Source organism: Symphalangus syndactylus, chromosome 18, assembly GCF_028878055.3.
Source record: "Symphalangus syndactylus isolate Jambi chromosome 18, NHGRI_mSymSyn1-v2.1_pri, whole genome shotgun sequence".
NCBI classification, from domain to species: Eukaryota; Metazoa; Chordata; class Mammalia; order Primates; family Hylobatidae; genus Symphalangus; species Symphalangus syndactylus.
In genome coordinates, this window is record NC_072440.2 from 40,690,733 (window position 1) to 40,718,094 (window position 27,362).

The 27,362-nt window shown below is 39.4% G+C and overlaps 1 protein-coding gene and 1 long non-coding RNA gene across 14 annotated transcripts in view; one reads left to right on the forward strand and one right to left on the reverse strand.

Moving 5' to 3' along the window:
- LOC129467984 (uncharacterized) lies at positions 1–27,123 on the reverse strand. Its single transcript, XR_008652520.2, has 4 exons — positions 25,105–27,123; positions 8,048–8,213; positions 5,106–5,202; positions 1–90 (listed from the first exon to the last, which is right to left on the reverse strand). It is a non-coding gene; the product is annotated as an uncharacterized lncRNA (long non-coding RNA).
- PDE4D (phosphodiesterase 4D) overlaps positions 1–27,362 on the forward strand; it is a 1,541,788-nt gene that overhangs the window by 1,446,084 nt on the left and 68,342 nt on the right. For 11 of the 13 annotated variants that reach the window (XM_055252913.2, XM_063622613.1, XM_063622612.1 and 8 more), the window contains one exon: positions 21,243–21,355. In XM_055252913.2, coding sequence (XP_055108888.1) covers positions 21,243–21,355 — 113 coding nt within the window. The other 2 variants (XM_055252922.2, XM_055252924.2) reach the window with 2 other exon arrangements.

Sequence of the window (27,362 nt, forward strand, 5' to 3'; positions counted from 1 at the left end):
TCTTATTGCACTGTGAGGTATACCCTCTGTTGCTAAATTCAACTCATCATCCAATATGGCTGCTCCGACTCCAGCCATCAACTTCACATTCTAGCCAGTAGGAAAGAGAAAACAATAAATACAGGCAGATAAAAAGATAGATGACAAATTTCTTTTAAGGAAAGTTTCTAGCACATTTATATAACATCTACCTAACACTTCTACTACCAACTCATTCACCAAAACTTAGTTATATGGCAACACCTGGCAACCAAGGAGGCTGTGAATTTTCTCTATTTTGGGCAGTCACATGATTACATGAAAATTGGTATTTGAAAACAAGTGATGAAGAAAAGCATCAATATTAGGGGGGACATTTAGCAGTCTCTGCCACAGTGTTGCCTATTAATAATGCTGCATACATTTTAAATATTTAATATCAGTCTGCAACACTCTATTTGCAATGTAATGTATAGTATAATCTTTTACCATATGAACTTAGTAGCTACGGTGTTCAGGAAAGTTGTGTTATTTTGTGCTAGAATATTTTACCTGCCCTAGGTAAGGGCCTAAAGATAAAATGTGCTAGACTAATTCATTTTAATGGCATATAGCAAGAGATTTCCAGCCTTAAAGATTGCATCTCCACCTGCAATTTGGGAAAGGAAAAACTGATAGCACAAAATAAAAGTAGTGGGAGTCCTGAAAACTGTCTGATGCTCTTCATGTTCTTACCAACTCATATCCTCATCTAAATTTGAATCACAGGTACATTCTGACCTTGTCGTAGAGAGAGTCCTAAAGTCTCATGAGAGAATTACCGTGCTTGTTCTAACAAGACTGTGTTCCAGCAGGCATGCCAAAATTTGATAGCTACAAATAGGGAGATTTGAAAGGAAAGAGGTGGGGGAGGTAATTTCTTTTAACTCAACTGCATCTGGTGGATTAGGGTAGACAATATTACCATTTTGCTGACAAGAGGCAGACATGGCACTAAAGAGGGAGAATGAGCAAGCACAGAGCTGATTTAATTTCCAGTGAGGTTTATGGAAGCGCCAAAACATGATGTAGCCAAATGTTCCTAAAAGTATGAAGTAATTTAATTTGTTCCATCATTACAAGAACTTAAAGCCAAGCACAATTACATCCCAGTAGTAAAAGGAACCCGCTGAATTGCCATTGTTATTGACTGAATGAAGTGAGATTTCTGATTACCTTGTCCAGCACATTTTAATTTCTGTCTGTCCATTTATTCCAAATCACATTACAGGGCCTTAACTGATCTTGACAAAATAAGCTACATTATTAAGGTGCAGTTTAACCTGAGAAGCTTTAATTACTAGATTAGAGTTTTCAAATGGGCATGTCTTCTAGATTTCAGTACATTTAGGGATGTAATTATTAGAGATTCTTTGTTTCTTATGTGCAAAAGAGACCCAAGTTTAAGGGGAAGACTTAAACTTACAGATTTTTTTTTTCTTCCGCCAAGAGTCTCTTTGTAGACAGGTGTCTGTTCTGTTGGGAGCGGGCTCACACCTCCTGAATGCTGTGATTGAGAGAGCTGCCTCCATAGTGGAAAGCCCTTGGTAGAGGGTAGTACCCAGATTTCCAAGGGGAGGGGATTTGGGCAACTTACTGATGTGCAGTGAACCCTCTCATAAGTAGGGTGTCTAGATGATTTAGCATTCAAACCAGAACACTTTTTAGAATGAAAGGCAATGCTATTCATAATTATAACAGGTATAGCAGGCATAGACCTGGGAAGTTCCAGGCCAATTGGGATGTATGGACTCTGTACCTATAAGGAAGACAAGGCAATAGATATATAAACAAATAAATTTAATAGTCATTATAGGGATCTGGAGAATGAGAGGCTCTATAGGACACTGGGGGTGGGTGGGTATGGAGAACAGTCACTCTCTTAGGGATTTCTCTCCCCTGGCACAAAAGTTACACTAATCATGTGACATCTCAGAGCATGAAGTTTGTAGCTCCCTGAACCATATTCATATTCCTCTAACAGTCCAGTTAATGATTCTCAGTTGCATTAGAAACTATGGAACTATTATAGAAAAGAAGCCTTAACAGGGGAAATGTTTCATGCTTTTTCAATTTTCAATTCAACAAACATTTATTGGATACCTAGTATATGACAGCCAGTGTTTAGCACCAGAGATCAAAAAATGAATTCAATATGGTTCCAGCCCCAGAGAAATTCAGTCTAGTAATAAATGCATAATTGTGATAGACTGTTTAGTGATTTAATAACTTAAAGAGTTAACTTCTGATTTGGTTCTCATGCATCAAACATAATATTTGCCAGTCTCTATCTCTACAAAGAGCCCTGGATTTTTTCCAGTCTCCTACTAATGCTAGATAATATGGCAAAATACACAGGCTGATCAGGCTGTTTTAGAGACTCTTTTAAGCCAGAGATCTTTTGTTTTCCAGACTGCTAATTTATTTTTTTCCACCCAGAAAGCCCTTCCTACCATCTGAGCTATTCTGACCAAATCAGCAAAGACAAGCTACAGAGATTTAGGATGTCTGGGCTAAAAAGGTTTGCTTGTTTAATTAGATAAATAATTTGAGAATGCTTTCCAGGATTACTGTTCCTAACTACATTGATAAATGCTGGGAAGACTATCTCAGTTATCCAGCATTGGATAACAGACTGTTGGAGAAGAGCGAAGCTTCAGTGTGAGCTGGGAAAGATCCCCAAAATCCTAACATGCTCTAGGTTCCTGCATATAAAATTCACCATCATAGTGACTTTAGGACCACTTGCTATTTTTCAGGCTTGCTATTTTACATACATAGTCCTATTTAAATAATTTTCAAAATCATACTGTGATATAGGTACTGCTTTCTCCATTTTATAAATTAGAAAACAAGCTAGGTTAATTCACTTTTATGAGGTGCCAAGCTAGTTAGTCAGTGGCAAAGCTCAGATTTGGAACAAGGACTGCCTTACTCCAAAAACTGTTCTCTTAAATTTCAGTGTTTGTAAGGTCCCTCACTGCCCCAGCATAACCCAGCATTTGGTCCATTCAAGGATTAAGAGGAACAGGGATCTGCCAGCCTTGTTTCTGCAGAAAGAAATGGGGGAGGCAGAGCTGGATCTAACCAAACAGGTTAAATTTAAGTGCCAGGTTTCTGTGAAGGAGAATTATGCCAGCAATGGTTTCTCACCTTAATGAATTCATTTCTAACCATTCTTTGCCCTGCAAAGACAGCAGGATCCTGGGCCCACAGGGCCCAGTTCATGGAGAGGAGAAAGAGGCAGATAATGGGAGCAAAAAGTGAAAAATTCAAGCTGCAAAATGTAACGGAATTCTCAAAGTGCTGGGTTCTCTTCACTCCCTTATCTGGCAGCTCCTGTTTTTTCTCCTTTGCCTCCCACAGTTGCCGCTTTAAAAAGTCACTTTTAATGTGGCACATGTACACCATGGAATACTAGGCAGCCATAAAAAAGAATGAGTTTATGTCCTTTGCAGAGACATGAATGAAGCTGGAAGCCATCATTCTCAGCAAACTAACACAGGAACAGAAAACGAAACACTGCATGTTCTCACTCATAAGTGGGAATTGAACAATGAGAACACATGGACACAGGGAGGGGAACATTACACACCAGGGCCTGGTGGGGGTCGGGGGAGCAAGGGGAGGAAGAACATTAGGACAAATACCTAATGCATGCGGGGCTTAAAACCTAGTTTGGGTTGATAGGTGCAGCAAACCACCATAGCACATGGATACCTATGTAATAAACCTGCACGTTCTGCACATGTATCCCAGAACTTAAAAAAAAAAAAAAAAAAAAAAAAAAAATCCTTTATAAACATCGTCTCAGCGTCCAGTCGGTTGAGTTTCTGCACTTTTAGAGACTCATGCCCATTCTTTCATCCTTTGCTCCAGTGGTTGTGGCTCCCTACCACCTCCTTACCCTCACTCCTAGGCTTCCACTTTAGAGAATTTGGAGAACTGGGGAAAGAAAAGACTGTTTTGTGCATGGTGTGCCTGCAGCCTAGTGCCATGAGCTGGTTCTTGCCGTGTCTGAGCCACCAGATCCACTCTTTCTGTGGTTCACACGCTATTCCCTCTATCCCAGCCAAGCTTGCAAACTCTGATCATGAACTACCAGGTGGAGGGGGGCATGGATATTCTCCCCAGGAAGCCTGGCTGGAACCTCCGAACTTTTCTGACCTGTGCATGCCTCTACCACAGCACACCTTAATTTCTTTTGAAATCACTGCATTTGTTCATTTGTTAGTTGTTTGCCTCTAGATGGTAGACGCCTTGAAGCCAGAATTCTTCTGAACTAAGCTTTGTAAGTTGAGCACCTCATAGAATACCAAGCTTCTTGTATTACTGGTGGGGTTCAACAAGTATTTGTTGAGAAGTGATGAATCAAGCTAAAGTTTAAGTAGGCAAAGATGAATCATGTCATAACCTCTAGTTTCCCTATAGAAAAGGCTATAGAAAAGGCTCCTTGCTAGGTAAAACGAAAACAGATGAAGTATGTGGTTTCTCTTCAACTTTGGGACTCATCACCCTGAATCTCTCAGTTATCTCAAGACTGATTCCCTCCACCCTGGAGGGCCTCCCTGCCCCTCCTTTGTACAGCAGTGAAAGGCAGAAATTGAATAGAAGGAGGGAAAGAGGGAAAAAGGTCTAGATGATCAAGTGGCAAAAACAAATAACCCAGCATGAACAAGTATGCAGAGAGGGAACTCTGAGGAAACTTGCTGACAAAAGATAGAGATGGAGGTGGGGTCAACCACAGGGGATAATGGGGACAGACAAGTCTAAGGAGGTAGATTTTATAGGGACTTCAAATAGATGAACTGAAGTTTGGGGGAGACCTAAAGGCATTAAAAATCCAGTATAAGGTCTTGATTAAGGACAGATATCATAATAATTATTATTATAATACAAGAGGTGCTTTGGGAACATAGGCTATGTAGGAGGGATTGACAGAGGAAGGGAGGAAAGATCTAGGAAAATGAGGGCCAAACGGAAAGGTGTCCTTCTCCTGTTCATTTGCCAATGAAATGCTTAGGATATATGGTGGTCTGCTCCCACCCTCCACAGTTCTAGCCACTGCACCCAGAATGCCCACCAACCTTGCCATTCATTCATTCACATGGTCTATCTGGCTCCTATAGGCATTTCAGTGAGTGGCCGCTGCTTTATGTGTTCTGTTGGTAAACTTGTAGTACCCTGAGAAAACACACATTATGGAGAAATTACCACAAAAAATATGCACAGTAGTTAGCTCAAATCTTTTTATATGTTCTACTCTCATGTGAAGTAGAGAAGTAGAGGCAGAATTTTTTAATTATAAAAAGGGAGGAAGAGAGAAGAGGAAAACAAAACTAACATTTATTAAGCAAGGTAATTTCTTACCTCAGTGTTTTCAAACCAATTGGTAGATTTCAAAATCAATTTAGTGGGTCACAATTAATACTTTAAAAATTAAATAAAATAGAAAACATCAGAGTGAATCATACATAGTAAGGATAAATATTATTTCATGTTAAATTATGTTTTAATTCTCTGTATTGGATCGAATACATATTTACTCTTGTGTGTATGGTATATACTGTTCCTATATATACATTTCCTTTATATTATATATATATCTCATTCTTTTTATTGGTTTAATTTATACTGAAATGCATGGTTTGTTAAAGACTGTAAACAAATTTTGCCATGACTATTATTTATAAAACACAAGAGTTTCTTTAAATAGGAGTCCACTGCTCTCCTCTACCTTTTAAAAATAAATATAGGTATAAAACCTTTTTGTACATTTTTTTTTATATTACTGAAAGTCAGCATCCACATGCCTTCAAAAGTGAGCACCCCTTACTTTAAACAAATCTACCAGGTCATAGTATAAAATATAAATTTTACTGTAGTTTACTGTCAATAAACTTTGTAAGCCACTGCTTCATTTCATTTAATCTTCCCCAAAACCTTGTATGAATGGAGTCTGGGGATTCAGAAGAAGACGGTGGTCTTCACAGAAGTTGAAATTCTCTACTGTTTACTTTTTTTCAAAGGTCTTGTTAGCTGTGGCCTTGAAGGTGATGAAGAAAGACACTTTCAAGGTGGACAGGTATAATTATTGAGTCACCAAGAACAAATTTGAAAAACAAAATATGCCGATTGAAATTAGCATGTAGAACCTAAATATCCAGAAGCTTCTTCATTGAATAAATTTGTAGCAAAAGTTTATGTAAACTGAATTAGTAATTCCTAGTGAAATAGTGGATGAATTGAGAATAGTGGTGTTGGTAAAAATGGAAAAAACTTTTTTTCTTTTGAGACAGAATCTTACTCTGTCCCTAAGGCTGGAGTGCAGTGGCACGATCTGAGCTCACTGCAACCTCTGCCTCCCAGGTTCAAGTGAGTCTTGTGCCTCGCTTGAGGCACAAGATTAGATTTAGCAGAGATGGGGTTTTGCTGTGATGGCCAGGCTGGTCTCAAATTCCTGGCCTCAAGTGATCCGCCCACCTCGGCCTCCCAAAGTGCTGGGATTACAGGCGTGAGCCACTGTGCCTGGCCAAAAAAAAAAAAAAAAAACTTAATTCATAAAACTTAATTCAACAATCTAAGAGTTATACTTCAAGAATGAAGATATATAATGAAAATATGAAGTCTTCAGAAGGACACACATATAATAATTAATTTTAGTAAATCTCAAATTTGTCTCAAATCAAAAACCTGCTACTCATATTTTGTCTTAATTATCATAATTTAAAATGTCTACGCATTACATAATACTATCTAGTAAATATGCCCTAGAGATTATGTGTGTGTGTGTGTGTGTGTGTGTGTGTGTGTGTGTGTGTATGTACACCCATTATGTTTTCAGACAATTGGAAGAAAACTGTTACGCAATTGTTTTTCTTTTATCAAGGAGCTGTCATTTAAGTGCAAAGCTGGAGTATTCAAAATAAAATTTGGGCTTACAAGATCAGGGCATGGCAAGACCTATCCAGATTGCTGTGGAATAATATATACTTCCAAAAGCTAATCTTAAGGATGAAAAACACATAAATGACGTGCCTTCTTCCTCTTGCTTACCTCAGTGACTACAGTTTAAATAATCTAAAGTAGCAGATACCATCAATACTGTTGCTAATTATGCTACTTTTCAGAGTTGTACCTCTAGTAGTAGTGATACCACTACTAGTATCAAAAATACAAGATTGTTTTGTTAATTTTGACCGTGTTTTAAAAAAAGATAGGGAGGAGATGAATTACTATTAAAAGCAGCTCTTATATGTTACATGTAATAGATGATAATTACAAGTTTTTAACAAACAACACATTTAAGTTGAACTGAACCCCCAAAAAAGACAGAGATATGAATATATGATTTTTAGATTAAAGTTAGTTTTAACATTTAAATAAAGTGTGGGAAAATGGTCTGGAGGCCACCTTCTAGGGAATGTATTTTTAGCCCTATTTTACAAAAAGAAAACTGAGGTACAGAGAAGTTAATTTGCCCAAATTTGCCCCATGCTTGCTAAGTTGCAGAGCCAGCATTTGAACCTCTGTTCCCAATGTCATACTCTTTCTATTGCTTCTAACTGTCATCATAGACCACTAAAGTGGATACCTCCACAACTCTTTGCTTTTCACTGCATCTGGACTACCACAATAGCTCCTTAGTCTCCATCCGTCTCTCTTCTCCATTCTATCCTCTTAGGCTACCAGTGCACTTATCCAATTCCCACAATATCCATTAGCTCAAGGCCACACATTTAAGTGTTCAACTCTATTTCCCTTCTCCTCCCTGGAATGTGTCTACTCCACCCAGCCCATTTACTGCCCACACATACAACCTTTATTCAGGCTGCAGACATTTCTTACACCTGAAAACAATGCCAGCAGACTCCCTCATCCCACAGCCATTAAAACCACAGTCTTCCTTGAAGACCTACATCCAAGTTCACCTTCTTCCTGAAACCCAGCACAGTGAGCTACAGTCCATACCTCCCTCTCCCTGCTGGAACTACAGTAGCACTCCCAGGCTGAATGATTTATATGCTACCTTACACTGTCTCTAGGCAGCAGCCGATCATGTGTCTGATTTTCTCAGCAGGTTATTACGGTTCCTTCCTGGGCCCGGGCTGCTGAATCTTTCATGTTCTTGGATTTCACAGCAACTATCACATCAGAGAGGCTCAATAAATATGTATGGATTTTTTGACTATTCTCTTTCAGGGGGAAAAAATGAGAGAAAGAAAAGAAGAAAGGGAGGGAGGAAGATTACTCTCTGACCATTTCTCAATAGCATACAAAGTCAGGAGGAAGAGAAATAAAATGTCCTTAATGGAGATTTCAACCATATGGGAACCTACTAAACACATGTATTTGTTAATGTTTTGGACTTACCTGACATATAGGTATAGGTATAGGAAAACCTATTCCAGGTATTCTTTAAGAGGTGATAGTTGTTGTATGAAAAATGCATTCTAAAATCAAACAGGTTTAGATAATGCTTGTTGATAAAATTAAATATGTCATTTTGCTGTGGACCTTCCAGCTTTTGGTAGGTTCATGTCCATTAGAAATCACTGTAAAAAGGCTACATATACAATATTTCCCAAGCTTGTTTGACCGCAAAACGTCATTAGTAAGGAGAATCTTATAGGGACAATATTGATTGGTACATTCTTTGGGAAATATTTGAAATGATCTTCCCAGTAACCTCAGTGTAAGTGATGCTCTGTCATTAACCAATGACAAATACATATTCTTCCTACATAGCTGACTTTTCATGATTTGGTGTGGTCTTGTAAAACTATTCCATTTTGTTGCTGTTTGTTTGTTTTTGAGACAGAGTCTCTCACTCTGTTGCCCCGGCTGGAGTGCAGTGGCACCATCTCCTCCACCTCCAGGGTTCAATTGATTCTCCTGCCTCAGCCTCCCAAGAAGCTGGAACTACAGACATGTGCCACACACACCTGGCTAATTTTTGTATTTTTAGTAGAGATGGGGTTTTGCCATGTTGTCTAGGCTGGTCTCGAACTCGTGGCCTCAAGTGATCTGCTCGCATCACCCTCCCAAAGTGCTGGGATTACAGGCGTAAGCCACTGTGCCTGGTCTAAAAGCTATTCTAAATCATAGGTTGTTCACTCACATTTGGCTCAGAACTGGTTAATATTTGAAGGTTGATGGTGATGACAGAAAAATAGTAACTGTTTTAGGACTGAGAATCTGTGAAAAAGGAAGGAAACTCTCAAATATTAACTACCTTATTTAAAATTAACTTATTTAAACAACTCTGCAAAGTGGTTCAGTATACCTACTATTGATTGAATACCTTCTATATGTGAGATACAGCCCTTGGTACTTTACATTTCTTATGCATTTCTCATAATATCCCTGTAATTCTCAATGTATACAATGTGCTCAGGTCTTTTAAATGGCTTATTTCAGATAATACAACTAGAACAATGGCAAGGCTGGAATTCAAGTTCCCAGTGACTCAAAAGTCCATGCTCTTTCTGATCTATCACACTATTTCCCATGAAGAGCTCTTATAAGTTGTGGATTCTTCTGTGTGTATAATAGCTTTCTTAGCCAAATCTAAATCTCCATAGATATTCTTGTAAAATTATAAAACTAATTTATCTTATTTGTGTATGAAGCCAGTTCATATACAACTGGATAAGCCAAATACAACTGATATACTCTTGAGTTCTGAAATTTGTTCTCTATAATGCACACACAGTTAACAAATGCAGGTTTACCAGTAGGCCAACATAGCTTATCACTCATACGTGTTGCTTGTAATGCAAGTAATGCGATTAAAAATTGTACATAAGCAATTACCTTTCTGAGACTCTGTTCATAGCCTGTTTAAAAGGGCCTAGTCTTTTGGGGACATCTTTTGTGTGTTTTTTCTTTTCTTTTCTTTTTCTCTTTTTTTGGGACAGAGTTTTGCCTTTATTGCCCAGGCTGGAGTGCAGTGGCACAATCTCGGCTCACTGTAACCTCCGCCTCCTGGGTTCAAGTGATTCTCCTGCCTCAGCCTCCCAAGTAGCTGGGATTACAGGCACCCGCCACCACGCATGGCTAATGTTTTGTATTTTTTTTAGTGGAGACGGGGTTCATCATGTTGGCCAGGCTGGTCTCAAACTCCCGACCTCAGGTGATCCACCTGCCTTGGGCTCCCAAAGGGCTGGGATTACAGGCGTGAGCCACCGCACCCGGCTGTGTGTTTTTTCTTAACCCCAGTCTTCAACTGGAACAAATGTCTCTTTGGCATCACTTCTTAACCCTTAGGTATCTCATAGTGAGAGAGATATAAATGCTAAGCAGAGATTTGTGAGAAAGTTAAAAAAAAAAAGAAGAAGAAAGCAGAGATAGCGATTCTGAATAAAAGATTCTAGGGCAGTGTTGATTAAAATGATTGCTTTCTTTTCTTCATTCAGGAAAGTATTCTTAACTTGGAGTCCTTGGTGACTTCAGGGAAGTCAGCGAACACTTTTAGAGTAAAAAATATTGATAATATGAACTTATGCTCATTTTTCTGGGGGTGTTTGCATCAGATGCACCTTTGTGCATTCATCTGTTTCTCCCAAACATCATACTGGTGTATTGGTGAATTCTTTTAAAATTTTACCCCATTTTGTAAAGATCATTTCATATGAATGATATATCATAATACTCGTCATTTTTATTTTAATGTTAATATTTTACTTCAGTAAGACAACATGATCTGCTTGACCATTACCAAATTTTGGCAATGTTAGTTCCTAATACTCTTTTAAAAAAAGGGAAAGAGTTTGAAAGCAAAAGACTGAGAATAAGAGATAGACAAGGGTGATTACATGTAGGAAGCCACACCCAGGCCAGTATTACTGTTTGAATCTCATTTGGAAATAAATATTCTTATCTGATAGAAAACAAGCATACTTGTTGATTATTCACTCACAAATATTTGTTGAGTGCCTGTAAATGTCAGGAATTTTCTAGACAGTTATAGAAAGGCCTAGACACAAATATAAAAATGACATTAGAAAAGTCATAGAGGCAGAAGCCAGCAAATTGTTTCCAGGTGGAAAGATTGGCTAAGATGGGCAGTCTTGGATGGGATAGTCTTAGATGTAAATAAAAGGGAAAGGTATTGAAAAGCAGCCGAAAAAGGCCTATGTGAACAGAAGTGTGACATTAATACAATAAGTAGGAGAGAGTTGTGCAGCAGGTTCTTAAAAGAATGAAACAATAAAACCAGGGTTTAAGGAAGATTATTCTGACTTTATAAATAGGACTGTGATGAGAAAAAGTGAATCCAAGGAGATCCAGTAGTAGACCATTATATGAATCTAGAAATACACAGATGAGAATTTGACTGAAGGTGACAGTTACAGAAATTAAGAAGAAATTGGTAAGTCAACTGGCAAAGTATTGGATGGGAATATGGTAGGGGTAGGAGTGGAGATAAGCAGAGTGAGTGTAAATATACTCCAGAACTTTCTATTTATTAATAGCTTTATTTCTGAGAATAACTCAATTTCAAATAGAAAACATGTGCCCATGAAGAACAGTTGAGCTAAACTCACAGAATTCCAGGATCATGGTATTGGATGGGATCCTTGACAAGTAACTGGTCAATGTAGGAATTCCCTCTACAAACATAGCTGACCCCATCCGGGTTAACTATAATGAACAACCTTAAAACCAACACCCAACCTAGATAGTAGAATTTCAGAAATCAGAGAATAAATGAATATTAGAGCTGAGTAGGCGCTAAAGATAATCTGCTCAAACTCCTTCTTTTCTCTAAGGAATACTGTATGCAGTAATTGACAAAGGTAAAGAACAAAAGACTGTTATATCCTAAGGTTGATAGTATATGATGGAAACACAGATGCTGTCCTACAGTCCCCCCAGGGAAATAAAATTGATTCCTAACATTACAACAAGAGTATGTAAATAGCACACATAATTGTAACTTTTTTTAAACCTGTTTGCAAAAATTGTCCGGTAACTTTGTTCAACTTCCCAGACAAAAGCTTCCTTAGTAGCATTCTTTAACACCCTCTTTAGTCTTGTGTTGCTGAAATATGTGTTTGGAATGAAAATTATCTTAGCGCAAACCTGTGGGTATATACAGTCTGTACTGAATATCAATGGCAAAGCCTTGATATTTGTCTTAGCTCAACCTGCTATAACAAAATACGATAAACTGATGGCTTAAACAACAAACATTTATTTCTCACAGTTCTGGAAGCTGGAAGTCTGAGATCAGGGTGTCAGCATGGTCAGGTTCTGGTGAGGGCACCTTCAGGGTTGCAGACTGCCCACGTGGCATGTATCCACATGGTAGAAAGAGAGCAACCTCTGGCCTCTTCTTATAATGGCACTAATCTCATTCATGAGGGCTCCATTCTCATGACCTAATTACTTCCCAAGGGCTTTCCCTCCAAATACCGTGACACCGGGGATTAGATTTCAGCATATGAATATTGGGGAGACACAAACATTCAGTCCATAGCAATATTTTCCTTTGACATTTCCTTTTTCTTTGCTCCTGAGAGTTTTTCCTCCTAACTTTCTGCAGCTTCTCCTTCCCCTTCAGGGACTGCCTAGGATTTTCTCCTTATCTGGTCACCAACCTCTTAACTGGTCTTTACTTTTCTGATCTGCCTTTATACTATTCCCAGAGTAATCTTTTTGAAAAGCAAATCTGACCGTGTGACTTCCTCACTTAGATTTTTAATGGCCTGTTTAGAAGAAAATATTGTCTTAGAATAGTATACAAGTCCTCCAAGACTAGTTCTCCATCTTTATCTTTGTCCACTGTCTGATCTAAACTTTATATCCCTACCTGTTTCTCTAAGTGGCCTGTGTTCTCTAAGTGGACTTCTTCAGAATGAATCCCTGTTCATTCCTTGAATTTCTTCTTTCTTTCTAGCTACCCTAAAACTCTTCCAGGTAACTATTAAGTTTCTGGACCCCGAGGTTATACCTAGGTATTAGTTGATAGGCTCACTTAAATTAATAAAATGTTTGCATTTAAGTTAGAGACTTAAGATAAGTCCAGGAGAAAGTGAAGATACAATGGAGGAGGAAGGGAGAAGAATCTATTAGGCAATCAATGCAAGATTATTTAACTCACAAACTCTCACTTGAGCTAAAATAACTTACAAGGCTCTTGTTATTATCTCCAATCTGTAGGTGAAATAAGGCCCCAGAAAGATTAGCTGAATTGCCTGGAATTGCTTCTAGGTAGTGGAATAGAGATTGGAATCTTTCTCCACTCTTCCAGTTTCTTTCAAAGAATAATATCACTTACAGTTGCACACATGTCACATGAAGCCCCCAACCTAGATGCCTAATTAAACTTAGCTCAAACTCCAATTTTTTGGACAAAAGACCTCCCTATTCTTATAAAAGCTTTCTCCTCTTTCTTTGCCTCTTCTCTCATGTCAGCTCAGAGAGACATTTCTGCTTGGGCCAATCTTGCCTTCAAGCTCAGTCTCTTCAATGAATAAAACAAAACAAAACAAGAAATCTTTTAAAGTCGGGATTTTGTACCTTCAGTAACCTTATTGATGATTGGGAGAAAGGGAAAATGTACAGGTTGGAGTTATCCTTTAGACCAAGCTGACTCCTTTCTTTTATACGCACATACACACACACACACACACACACACACACACACACCCCTTCAATAACCTTATTAATGATTGGGAGAAAGGGAAAATGTACAAATTGGAGTTACCCTTTAGACCAAGCTGACTCCTTTCTCTTACACACACATACACACACACACACACACTCTCTCTCACTCTTTCATGCCCTTACATACATGCACACACAGAGACCAAGCTGACTCCTTTCTCTTAGACACACACACACACACGTGCACACAAACACACATTCTCTCGCTCTCTCATGAGCTTACACACATGCACACACATACATATTCCCTCACTAGCAACCGGCATATTCCTCCCCTTTCCTGTGTGGATGAGGCACAGATTAGTTCCACCCAAACCAAAGCTCTTCAAAGTCTCATCTTCTGTCATAAATAGCCTTATCGAACATTTTCATGCAGGCAGACTCTCATGAAAGAAATTCTGGTGAATTCCATTGTTTTTTTCTCCATCTTATTACAGTATGATTAATAAGTTAGTGACTACAAGGTTGTAGTTTTTAAGAGCAAGAAGTCCACCCGCTTCAAGTCACATTGGGCAGTCCTTCTGTTCATACCTGACATATTGTGGGAACATATGTCTACATAGGATTTTAATACAGAGATTGTCTTAGATAAGAATAATCGTCAGAGAAGTAAATGGTCTATAAGTTATTTAATTTTATTCTTAATATGGTCAAACATAATGGTTTCACTGACTTCAACTTTACTTTCTTCAATTCCATTAATTGCATAGTGTTAGAATTTTCCATATAAAATAAAATCAGATCCCATGTCACACAGTACTCTGAGTCACTCTGTGACTCCTACTCTTGAAGATATAGTCCTACCTGCAGATGCCTGACATGGCCAGTCTCTGAGATGGCCAGTGGCTGAGGATTTCTCAGATTTCTCCAGACTCTGTTCCCCTAAGCAAGGCCCTACTCATGGTTATTTCTTTTTTGACACACACATCTTTTTTGTTTTGTTTTGTTTTGAGACAGAGTTTTTTTGCTCTTGTTGCCCAGGCTGGAGTGCAATGGCGCGATCTCTGCTCACTGCAACCTCCACCTCCCAGGTTCAAGCGATTCTCCTGCCTCAGCCTCACAAGTAGCTGGGAATATAGGCATGTGCCACCAAGCCTGACTAATTTTGTATTTTTAGCAGAGACAGGGTTTCTCCATGTGGGTCGGGCTGGTCTTGAACTCCCGACCTCAGGTGATCCGCCCACCTTGGCCTCCCAAAGTGCTGGGATTACAGGCGTGAGCCACCGTGCCCGGCCGACACACTCATCTTGTTCATCATAGGTCTGTGTGCTTGCTCATCTTATCTCAAAATCCTTCCCACTCTCTTTTATTTCATTCTTGAGGACTCAGCCTTTTCCCACTCCACCTCTGTCTCTGTCTGATTTAAATAGTCCTCTTTTACTGTCCCACAGCCCACATGCTTCCTTCTGTGAGAGTGCATTCTACAGTTGTTTGCTGAAATTACCTCCTCTGCTGGACTCTGGGTAAGGGACACACTCTTTTCATCATCTTGTTTCTGCAGCCTCTAATAAAGTACATGGCACACAGTCAGTGATAAATAAATGTTGAGTTACTGGTGGGACTAAAAGTCAATGAAGGCCAACTTCATGTTTATTTCATTTAAAAATTCTACTAAAGCCATAGGCAACATTTGGAAAAACAATTGTAGTTAACGAGAAGATAAAAGAAAAAGAAAACTGTCACAAAATTGCACACATCTTTCCTTTGGAAGCTTTATGAAGTACTACATAAAGTTTTATATATTTTATACAATTTTAAAATACTTCAAAACAATAATTTGATGCCAGAAATACACTTGGAGATGAGAGCGGCTTGCCACTAGCAAACTCTGCTTAAACCTATTACATGTACACATTGAAAGAGAATCCAAAGCCTTCATGTATTTCCCATCAGATAAAATGTATAGAGGAAAAAAAATTAAGTCAGCAAAAGTTAGACCTAACCTACACAAATCTTTTACTGTAGCAAACTAAAGGAATGACTAGCTCAAAGCAATACACGGTGAAATAGAAATCATTTTTTCCAGTTCTATCTACTGTAGACAGTATCAATTCTTTCCTTGGAACAAAGGGGAAATTTCGTAAGAATTAAGAGAAGAGAAGCTGAAACTGGTTAGGGAGATTTAAGTATTTGCTCTTAGGAGCTTTTTGTTGTAGTTCTTTTATTTTTAAAAAATCTGGATCAGTGCTCATCATGACTGGCCATCAGAGAAATGCAAATCAAAAACACAATGAGATACCATCTCACACCAGTTAGAATGGCAATCATTAAAAAGTCAGGAAACAACAGGTGCTGGAGAGGATGTGAAGAAATAGGAACACTTTTACACTGTTGGTGGGACTGTAAATTAGTTCAACCATTGTGGAAGACAGTGTGACGATTCCTCAAGGATCTAGAACTAGAAATACCATTTGACCCAGCCATCTCATTACTGGGTATATACCCAAAGGAGTATAAATCATGCTGCTATAAACACACATGCACACGTATGTTTATTGCAGCACTATTCACAACAGCAAAGACTTGGAACCAACCCAAATGTCCATCAATGATAGACTGGATTAAGAAAATGTGGCACATATACACCATGGAATACTATGCAGCCATAAAAAAGGATGAGTTCATGTCCTTTGTAGGGACATGGATGAAGCTGGAAACCATTCTCAGCAAACTATCGCAAGGACAGAAAACCAAACACCGCATGTTCTCACTCATAGGTGGGAATTGAACGAGAATACTTGGACACAGGAAGGGGAACATCACACACCAGGGACTGTTGTGGGGTGGGGGGGAGGGGGAGGGATAGCATTAGGAGATATACCTAATGTAAATGACGAGTTAATGGGTGCAGCACACCAACATGGCACATGTATACATAGGTAACAAACCTGCACGTTGTGCACATGTACCCTAGAACTTAAAGTATAAGAAAAAAAAATCTCGATCAGTTGTTATAATTTTTTTTGTTTTTTTTTGAGTCGGAGTCTTGTGCTGTCATCCAGGCTGGAGTGCAGTGGCGCAATCTCAGCTCACTGCAACCTCTGCCTCCCGGGTTCACACCATTCTCCTGCCTCAGCCTCCAGAGTAGCTGGGACTACAGGTGCCCGCCACCATGCACGGCTAATATTTTGTATTTTTAGTAGAGCCAAGGTTTGACCGCGTTAGCCAGGATGGTCTTGATCTCTTGACTTCATGAACTGCCAGCCTCGGCCTCCCAAAGTGCTGGGATTACAGGCATGAGCCACTGCGCCCGGCCTCAGCTGTTATAATTTGTATTTTTTTTTTTTTTAATTAAGGGCAGGCAAATAGTGTCCAAAGTAAGTGGTATTTTTTGGACTTGTTCTCTCCATGTATACCAATAGGTCTATCTAGGAATTATGACAAGCCGATACAGTCCTTTAGCAGACCTTCAAGTGTTGCCAAAGAAACTAATGTCCACATAGTTACACATCCCGTACAGTGGATCCTTTTACCTCAATGGTCAACATCACTGTGAGTTGTGGGTAAGAGTAATGGACTGATCATTACACAAAAAATTACCTCAACCTCTAGCTAACTGCTGTGGCTCTGAGGTGATTACTTTTTTCCTTTTTCAAAAGGAAGCTGCTGCTTCAGCATCTTCTCCTGGAGCCCCTGGCACAGTTTCAGGCCATGTGTCAGGGGAACCTCTAAGCATATCACTGCGACAGAAGCCAAGTGCTGGCCCGCAAGAATTGAGGACTGTTTGTTCACAGAAGAGCCTGAGCAGAATGCGGGTGTTACATAGTTCAAAGGTGCCTTGAAGAAAACTGATGCTGTTGTAGCAGGGGACTTCAAGGCTCAATTTATTTCTCAGTTGCTGTTCCATAGCCCTCTCCCAGCCTTTAGGGAGTTTAGCCAATAGTTTTTGCTTGGGGGTTTTTCTCTGTTTAGTTCCTTGACTTAGCAAGATTTGGTGCAGTTAAAGAGTTTTCATGTATTTTTAAGGAGAGCCACAGTGTATACTACTCTGGCAGGGGTTGAGGGGAAGTATTTTATTAATGAATGCAGTATGTGTTCTTGGTAAAAGCCAAAATTAAACTGGCTCACTGTTTTTGTCCTGCTAGCTGTCGACATTTAGGTGTGTTGCTTGGTGTGGTGACTCAATTTCCTGCAGGATAGTTGGCAACTCCACTTTGAGATTTGTTCGGAGGGATGAAAAGGTCAGTTACTTGATGTCTTAGAACACTTGGGGTTAAAATTCCTAAAAGTGAAGCTTTACAAGTGATCCTGAAAAATCGTGGCTAGCTATATTGCCTATTCACCTAGGAATTTGGAAAAAAGCAATATTCTCAGCTCTATGCTAATATCGAGAATAATTCTTTATTTGAGCAACAGTTTCACGGAGCAAACTTTACTCTGTTGTTAGTAATTATTTTCTCACTAGTATGTGATATGTTCCAGTGATTTTTTCATTTTTCTCATTTATACAGAAGATGTTAGAACTTAAAATATATGCTTACACCACTTTATCATCATACTCAAATCCTGTCTGTCAAAAATGGCTGGTGCATGGCTTGGACATAAAATGGATATTCTGAAATAAATTATTCCTCCTGTCACCATACTACCTTCTTAAGAGCAAATCCTGTGTATAAAGTGCATGATGTCTTGAAGCATTAGCCAAAACTTTGCTGAATTATTTTCCACATTAAAAAATAACAACTGAAACATAATGTGTGGAGCCACATCCTGTTAGATTTGAGGCCTGAGTTTGTACTTTTGATTTCTGAAAAGCTTTGGGAACTTGGTGAAGATGGAGGAAGGAAGGGAGCAGTTTACTTAGCTACTGGGAAATCACTTGAGGCTTAGTCTTTGAGAAAGTTGGAGTGCAGGGGAGAGGAGCCACAAAAAGCCAAACCTTAGAGGGGACTCCCAGCTTCATTGTAAAGAATGATTGAAAAGATGGCACTGAACAAATCTCAGACACAATGGTTATGCATCTTTAATCCACTGGATAGGCTAACTATGGACAGCTCAAATGATCATCAAACAAGTCAATGTCCTCTTAAAATTTCCTACATTCCTATATTATGGGAATGAGAGAGAGAGGAAAATATCAAAACCAAACCATATAGTAGATGTACTACCATGGCAACTAGGTGATGCTATACTTGCATATGCAAGTTATTCAGTAAAATGAAAATGATTGTGTTAGAGCCATAGGCGAAAGTATTGTTTGTGATCTTTAGGGTGTGGGGTTACAATGGACTTCCTATATTTGTGTGTAATGCTTCAATTTTTATAACAAGCATGTAATATTTTTTACATTCTTAGAATTGGGAAAACTACACAGAGCAGGTATTTTATATTTACCATTTAAAATTATTAATATCTTTAAGCTTGTTAAGGGAAAAAAAAAGCTTCAATCTGAAACTTTAATTCACCTGGCAAGGTTTAGGCAGTTGTTTGTCCATCTAAAGTATATATTTACATAGACTGCGGGGTGGAGGAAGTAGAACAAAAAAGAGGCAAATTTTAACCTAGAGTACTCAAAGTGAACAGTAAATAGTTCAAGAATTCTTGATAACAATAAGCCACGTGGCACATGTAACAACTACTTTAAAAGTTACTCTAACTTTTACAAAGTTCACGTAAAAAGCTATCTGAAAAATCCCGGGAGCCTAAATTCAGTCCACGAATTTATTTGTTGTGCCATGATAATTTATGGAGTCTAAATTTCAAGGGCAGAATTTCTTCTCCAATACCTGTAGATTCAAAGACAAAGACAAGGGATCCCACCACTTCGTGTAAGTTTCTCAGTATCTTCTTTCCACTCGACAATGACAAAGTTTTCTCAAATGGACTCTTGAAAGTTTGACTTCTCCTCACTGTGAATGGTTTGCTTACTGCACGCTAACGTAGAAAAGTTCTCCCACAACTGATCTGCTTAGGGACAGTGCCCCTCGTCCCCTGGGTCAGCCTTTGTAAACAGAACAGGCTTCCCTATGCCTTTGAATATGGTCTTTCCGTTTTCTCAAAATTGTAGTGTACTCTGCGCATGGTGGGTAGAAACACCCTTCCAGATTTTCTTCCTTGGCCCAAGATCATCTAGGTCTTGTGCAATTCACAGGGGAAAGGAGTAGTATGCAGGACATGCGTAAATTCTCCTTACCATGTGGTTCTTTCACATTGCTGTTCCTTTAAGATAACTCTTAGGCAATTCGGCATATGAAAATGCAGCCTATTGTCAAATTTGTGAATTATAAAGCGTTCCGACCCCACAACATTGTATATTTTGTTTGCTTGTTTCTGTCTACCCCAACATTTAGAAGTCTGGTACTTAGTAGGGACTGGGCTGGGTAGAAAAAGAATGCGGTCTTAATTCCCACAACCCTGCCTCCTTGAAGTAGGTGAATCCTAAGCCTTTAGAAACGAACCCCCAGAAACCCTAAAACTTAAACCCTCAGAAACCTTGAGGGTCCTGAATAACCTTGTTTGTGAAACTTCGCAGGAAGCAGCCGGTCGTGGAGACGCAGAGTCTCCAACGGTCGGGGCAACCTGAGGGCAGTGGCTCGGCGGGGCGCGCAGGGTTCCAGCGGGGCAGGTGCGCGGCCGTGCGCGCCTGCGCGCCGGTCCCTCCTGAGCCCCGCGGCGGGCGCGACCCCGGACGGCCGGCTGCAGGCGCTCCACGCCGGGTTTTCCGCCGCTCTCCTAGCACAGACAGTCCCACAGCAGCCCCACAGACACACACGCTCGCGCCGCGCCTCCTTGTCTGCACTTCAAAGCGAGTGGCGCCCGGCTGCGCCGGGGGGATGGCACTGCGAGGTGGCGGGGCCCCCGGGGCAGAGCCCGAGGGGAAGGACGCGGCGGGTGGCACGGACAGGGACAGGCTTTTGCAATTCAGAATCTTTTCGTAAGGGGGTTGAGGAGGAGTCAGGCAGCGCCGAGGGCCGAGAGGGGCGTGAGGGGGAGTGTTCCCGGAAAGCTGCGGCGTTGGAGCCGCGCTGCGCCTGCAGCCCGAGGAGTTGAGAAAGAAAACAGGAAACGTGGTGGCCGCGCACCCGGCCGCGGCTGATTCATTCACTTCAAGTGCGGTGCAGAAGGCTCGGCAGGCGGGGCGGGCGTGGGGCCGCGGCTCCGGGTTGGGGACCGAGGAGATCCGGCTGTGGACCAGACGCTCCTCTGCGGGGCGGGCACCTAAGCGCGCGCGCGCCACTCCCTCGCCATCCGCTGGAGCCGGGCTCCTGGACTGGGACTTGGTCCCGCCGCACAGTTGAAAAGTCGCATAGTGGTTTTTCCGCCCGCGTCGCTGTGTGAAAGTTGGCTCGCCGCTCTTTGCACGCCCTCCCTGGAGGCCGACCCGAGACGCCAAGCTGGAGAGACCGTGCCTCCCCGAGGCCGGCCGCCCCGCGAGCAGAGCCTCCTCCCCCGTTGCACTGCCGGGCTGGGCAATATGAAGGAGCAGCCCTCATGTGCCGGCACCGGGCATCCGAGCATGGCGGGGTATGGCAGGATGGCCCCCTTTGAACTCGCTAGCGGACCCGTGAAGCGCTTGAGAACTGAGTCCCCCTTTCCCTGTCTCTTCGCAGAGGAGGCCTACCAGAAACTGGCCAGCGAGACCCTGGAGGAGCTGGACTGGTGTCTGGACCAGCTAGAGACCCTACAGACCAGGCACTCCGTCAGTGAGATGGCCTCCAACAAGGTAAGCACCGGTTCTGCTGTCACTGATGCCCCCGGGCTGCTGATTCCCATGCCTGCGAGCCGCTAGTACCCATAGCCCCGGGAAATACATTGAGAGGTTTTTTAGGCTTACTGCATGTTGGCTGTTCTGCTCCTTAGAGGGAGGTTCCTGTTTCCTTGCTTTGCCTCTCCTAGTCACGCCAGATAAACATTTTCCAAAAGCAATTTGACGTGCTTTAAGTACCTCCCAAGACACAGGGTTCCTAAGTAACACTGTGCCCTTGCAGCAGAAACCCAGTAGGGTCCATGGGCATTGCATGTTTAAAGGTGTTCTTGGGATTCCCGGTTGAAAATAAGAATTGGTGGATGTCTGTGAAATCACTTGAATGTCACCACCTAGGGCACTCAAACTCAGAAGAGTTCATCGAACTTGGAACCTTCACCCTAATTCATCTAGTTGTCAGGGTACCCCGCAAGAACTGAGCCTTTATATATTCAGTTGGCCATACATATCCGCAGGAAACATTAACAGAGTTAGAAGGTTCCTTATGATCATTACTTTTGTATCCATTAGTCTTGGAAAGAAAGCCCAGTTTTTTGAGGTCATTTAGTACAAGGAGGCTTCAACTAGGCATCTGTGCCATATGTGCTAAGGTGCTGGTCTTGGCAGTTAATGGAGTTTTGAGGGCTGAGAAGTAACCTTCAGCCTGGGACAGCCTTAAAATAGCACGGAAGGCAAGGTATAGTGTTTTCAGTTTTGCTGTATTTTTTGGATTTCCTGTTCTTTTTGTCTTTAGTTATGCAAGGAGATAATTGGAACTGTGTATGTTTTTAATGGCTATTTGCCTGTGCATGTCGTATGCAGATGGCTGAAGGATTCAGCCAGTAAGGACTGGTAATGTTGTGTGACAATTAGTAATAGTTGCCTCTTCAAGATCTTTAAGTATTTTTGGCCACCTATTTACAAGGTCAAGAAGGTTATATTATCTTACAGTTCATCTATGTGCACACATCTTTCAATGAGTGATGCTTTTTTTTTCTACCTTTCTATGGTTTTTATCCCACCTGTTCTCATGCAGTTTTTACAAAAAGGCCACGGCGTAACAGCCACTTGATTGTCTTATCTATTAACAGTGCTTTTGTAGGTAGCATTGTCAAGTGAAAAGTTGGCTTCAAATAAATAAAAGGGGCTCTGTAGACATGGCCAGCAGATACTAACCTACCCATATGCACACTGACCTACCCATGTCCACACTGATGATCAATTCTGTTTTTTTGTCATTTGTGCCTCATTTCTAAATTTGGCACAGCTCCTCATCAGAATGACCAGTTGCTGCTCTCTTACTGGGACTTTTACCCCCTGCTGTGGCATTAGGCACCTTTATTCTCATTTGGGTAACAAATTCTTAGTCTTATAAAGTATAGGTTTTTTTTATAATTTGATTCTCAATAGCAGTAGACATATGCTGAATATGTCCAGTGTCCTAACTGCTAAATGGGAGCACTTTGCCATGGGCCTGAGTTCTTAATTCTATTGTGTGGTTGATTCTGTGTAAGAAAAGGAAGAGCAGAATCAAAAGCCACTTAGCAATGTGCAAGCATTAGTGTATGTTTTCAAGGTGATTTGACAGTAGTTTTTCAGCTAAATGAATTTGAGCAGCTAGTTACTTTCCCTAAAATCCATATTCTTAATGTTGAGATCTATGTTTGGATTTAAAACTCAATGTGAAATTTAATAATGTATTGTAAATGACTTCAGCTGTCAAGGAATTAATCTATACGTTAAGATTTAAAAATTTTTTAGGTCATAATAATTGCCTAAAATGATTCCTTCCTTTTAAAGGCACCAGATAAGACTGGGATTTTAAAAAAATAATCTTTATTATGAAGGCCCCAAATTAGACTTTGAGTTAATTTACAGGTTTAATAGGAGAGGTTGGTCTGTTTGGTTAAAATGAAATCTAGGTAAAGTGAGAAGATAATTTTTTCAAAATGTAGTCATTCTAGCAGTGTTTATGTCTTGTAGCTGAAAAATTAGGATATTTTTTCCTAGCCCACGACAGAGCTGAATTGAAAAATTATTGCCATCACACTAATTTTTAACATTAAACTTAGCTCAGCTTAAGCTGTTGCTTAAACTTTTAATGTCCAAGCCATTCATGTCTTCTATAACTTATTTATTTCTAAATCAGTGCTAAGCTTACATGACTTTTATAGACAAAAAAGGGTTAGCATAGAAAGAAAAAAAAGCTCATGCTAAAGGTTGTAAAGTTACCCTTCTTCTTGATAACAAGGGCATGAATAAGCCACATCCGCAAAAGCTGTAAACTGAGTTGGAGCAGCTGATCAGAAGGCCCCTGTGAGTGTTGCCACACCTTCAGTCTCAACTGGAAGTGTGTACAGCTTGCATCACCTCCACTCAGTTATTTGATATTTCTTGAGTATGAATGAATGAGTCTGAAACATTGCTTTTCGGTTGTTAGTTTTATTACCATCCATTCTTTTTACATATATGTGTTCAAACTGATATTTTCAGTTTATTCTCTTTTAGCCTTTGAAAAATTATGACAGTTTTCTGTGTTCTCTCTTGAGGTTTTAAAAAATTTACTCTAATAGATTGAAAAGCACAATAAAAACACTAGTAAGAGATCAGGATTTTTAAATGGTGATAGAGAATACTTATTATGGAGATGGATTTAGGTGTTAGGAAGGAGGAAACTGATTCCTCAAACCCATTTAACAAACTGGGTTACTACATTATTTCTGTTTCTTAGACTTCTCAATTAAAGGCATCTTAACCAATTAGCAGTTTTTAAATGATGCTCTAGGAGCAACTAGCTGTATTTCCTGTGCTGGTATTATATAGGTTTCTTGCTTGTTGATGGCATTGAAGGAGGAAAATTATTGAATTCTTGGCCAAGGCTAGGGTTGGCTGTAACACATGTAGGATGCTTGTACCAAGTAGGGTAAGAGATTCCAGATGGCATTTAATTTGAGTGATTAAATCTACAGCATTTACCCTTATAAGCACATTAATCTGCCCGAGATTTGTACAGATTTCCTTTGGAACCTCAATGCTACAATTGAGGGTAATTTTAGTGAGGTCTCAAAGCTTTGGAGGCAGGCAAACCTGGAAGTTGAATTATGGTTTTGTTTCTTGCTAATGGAGTTACATTAGAGAAATGACTTCAATTTTTTTAGCTTCAGTTTCCTTAGTATAAAATGGGCATCATAATAACTATCTTGAAAGGTCAGTGTAAGAGTTCAAAAGAATATATAAAAAAGAGCTAGCTAATATAGTATCTGACAGTAGTAGGCACTGTATCTGTTGTTACTGCTATTGCTATTATTTGGGTTTTAGGTCAAACTTCATTGGTTGCCTACATGGCTAAAATGTCTTTTTACCATTCAGTTGTAATTTATACTAGACATTTCAAGTTTGGATGGATTTTTACAATTCTTAGATAACTGTCTATAACACACATTTCTGTATCATAAAAAATGCTTAAATTATATTTACAGTTTTTTGTGGTATAATACAGACATGAACATTCTGAAGTTCTAATTAGAAGTTTAGGCTTTTCTTAAATTCCAGTTACAGAATGCCAGACAGAAGAGCTAACTAAGTACTTTTCCTGTTTTACTCTAAAACTGAAAATGCAGACCTTACTGATTTTTAGAACATGTGAAATGTAATAAGGGTTAGTGGTCAATGTGCCTTTTCAGTAAAACACCTTTTAAGCAGAATAGTTTCACCGTGTTTTTGGTTACCTTTCTCTCATGGAAAGTATATCGGGGATGGGAGTCAGTGGAGAGGGGAGCAGGACAGCGGTCTGGGCCTCAGGGCTTTCAAGGATTATGCTATGGAACCCTGTAACGTTATCCTCTTGTGACCTGATAATGCACATTTCACCAGGCCTTCCCTGTAAGTTCGGTGAGGTTCAAAGGAGAAAATGAAATCATTTTGAGTTTTTCCCAAGACATATCACTATAAAAATGTATTTTGTTTCTGCTCTCTAATTTTGGGGGCAGTTTGAGGTTTGGCATGGCTGGAAATGACTGTGTTTCAAGCTGAAAGTCTGTCTTGAAATTAGAATCCAGCCCCTTTCTAAGAGACTTCAGATTTTTCTATACTTCATTCCAAATGTACTTAGGCCAGCTTTACAAATGTGGTCATGACTTCTTTATGGAATTTATTTTGTGTATTTGGCTTTTGGCAACCTCTCTAGCATGTTTCTGTTGCCTATAAATTAAATTGCTTTGCTGGGTGCTTTGTCTCAGAGCTTTCTCTGGCTGCTCCCCCTACTGCTTTGTAATAGTCAATGCAGAACATATAGTAGGACTTTTTGTTGATGTATTTTCTTCTGGGCAAGAGGGGTGTTGTAATAAATATAGGACCTTCATAGAAGTGGCTAAATCTTAAGATATTTACACATTATGCAACTACAACGTAATTCAACAGAAATAAATGTTAAACTTTTGCTAAGAAGGAAACTAAGTTAATTGGAAAAGGCATGTTAGTTTTATAGAGAAAATAGCCTCAGTTGTTTTCTACATTAAGTTAATTAAATCTTAGATTAAAACAGTGTTAATATGCTAAATACAAACTTTAAATTTCAAAAGAAAATATCTTCTATAATTATAGAAAATCAACATTTAGATGTTTTGAGTTCGATATCTGCTTTTTCATCTACTAAATAAAGGTAGATTTGGGAAAGATTTATGTAGCTTACATGTAGTACCTAAAAGTTAATATGAAAGATTGAGAATCCTATAATCACTGTTAGAAAAAAATATTTTCTTTGCTTTTAAGTAATAATAGAAGAGAGAAACAATTTTAAAGGAAATTTTTCTTTCACTGAAAAGTAGAGCCCTTGATGTTACCTTAGCCTAAAACTTAGGATTAAAACAAATCTTAACTTTTCTCTGTTGTCATCTGTTCAGTTCCTGTGCCAGTACTTAGTGAAAGTTTAATTATTCCTAACATTTAATTATCAAAAACTCCTAATTTTTAATTATTCAATAAATTAATCATTACTAGAGAAATTTCTTTTTTTCAGTTATATTTTGACTTAATATTTGGGGTAGTAGTGGTAACTTCTGTCTGAGAGCATTATGAACTGTCTACATTTTTGAAAAAAATTCCAAAACATAAGGATTGGCCATGATAAAAGAAGTATTTTTTCTAATGTTATGGATAGATTAAACAAACTGGTATTTTTCTAGAGAGAAAGGATGATAGATAATGCTTTTGTTCAATTTAAGATTTCTGTGATAGTTACATAGATTGTAGCTATCAGTTAAGATATAAATACATGATGGATGTGAAGTGCTGTTCATGTCATTATTTTCAGTTGACTCACAAAATATGTAGGGTTTGGTTTTCTCTTTTTCAGCAGGAGGGACCACCTCTTTTTCTAGAACTGTAGATTGCTGGGGTTAATTTTGTGATAGCATAGCTCTAGTAGGGGAGCAGTTTTTACATGGCTATTTATTGTAATAGTTTAGTTGACACTGTTAGTCTGAGATCTTTCTAGAATATAGAGAGATCAGTAGCACTTTAATATTCACATTAGTTTTGAAAGGCATTTGAAGAAGACTTTTTTTATTCCCTGTAACAGGGATTGGGGGTACGCCTTGATATTTGCTTAAACAACAAACAATTCTGCTGTGTCCATTAGGAAATTAGTTAAGTTCAGTTACCAACTACAATGATAATAGGTTTATTATCTTTTACTCTTAGAGAATAGTTTATCTTTTATAAAGTATTTATTATTATTATTTAGTATTCAGAGCTTCTTGTTTTTGTTTTTTTATACTTTGTATGTGATAAGGATGAATGATATTTACTCCCTGGCCTGGAGAGGCACCAGTGATACTTATAGCAGCTTTGTACAGTGAAAAGAACATAAATGTTTTTCATTAGGCGAACTTGGTTTCAAATTCCAGCTCTGTTGTTTCCTATCTAATATTTTGGGCAATAGGCCTTACTGCTCTGGAGCTCAGTTTTTTCATTTATAAGTGGGGAT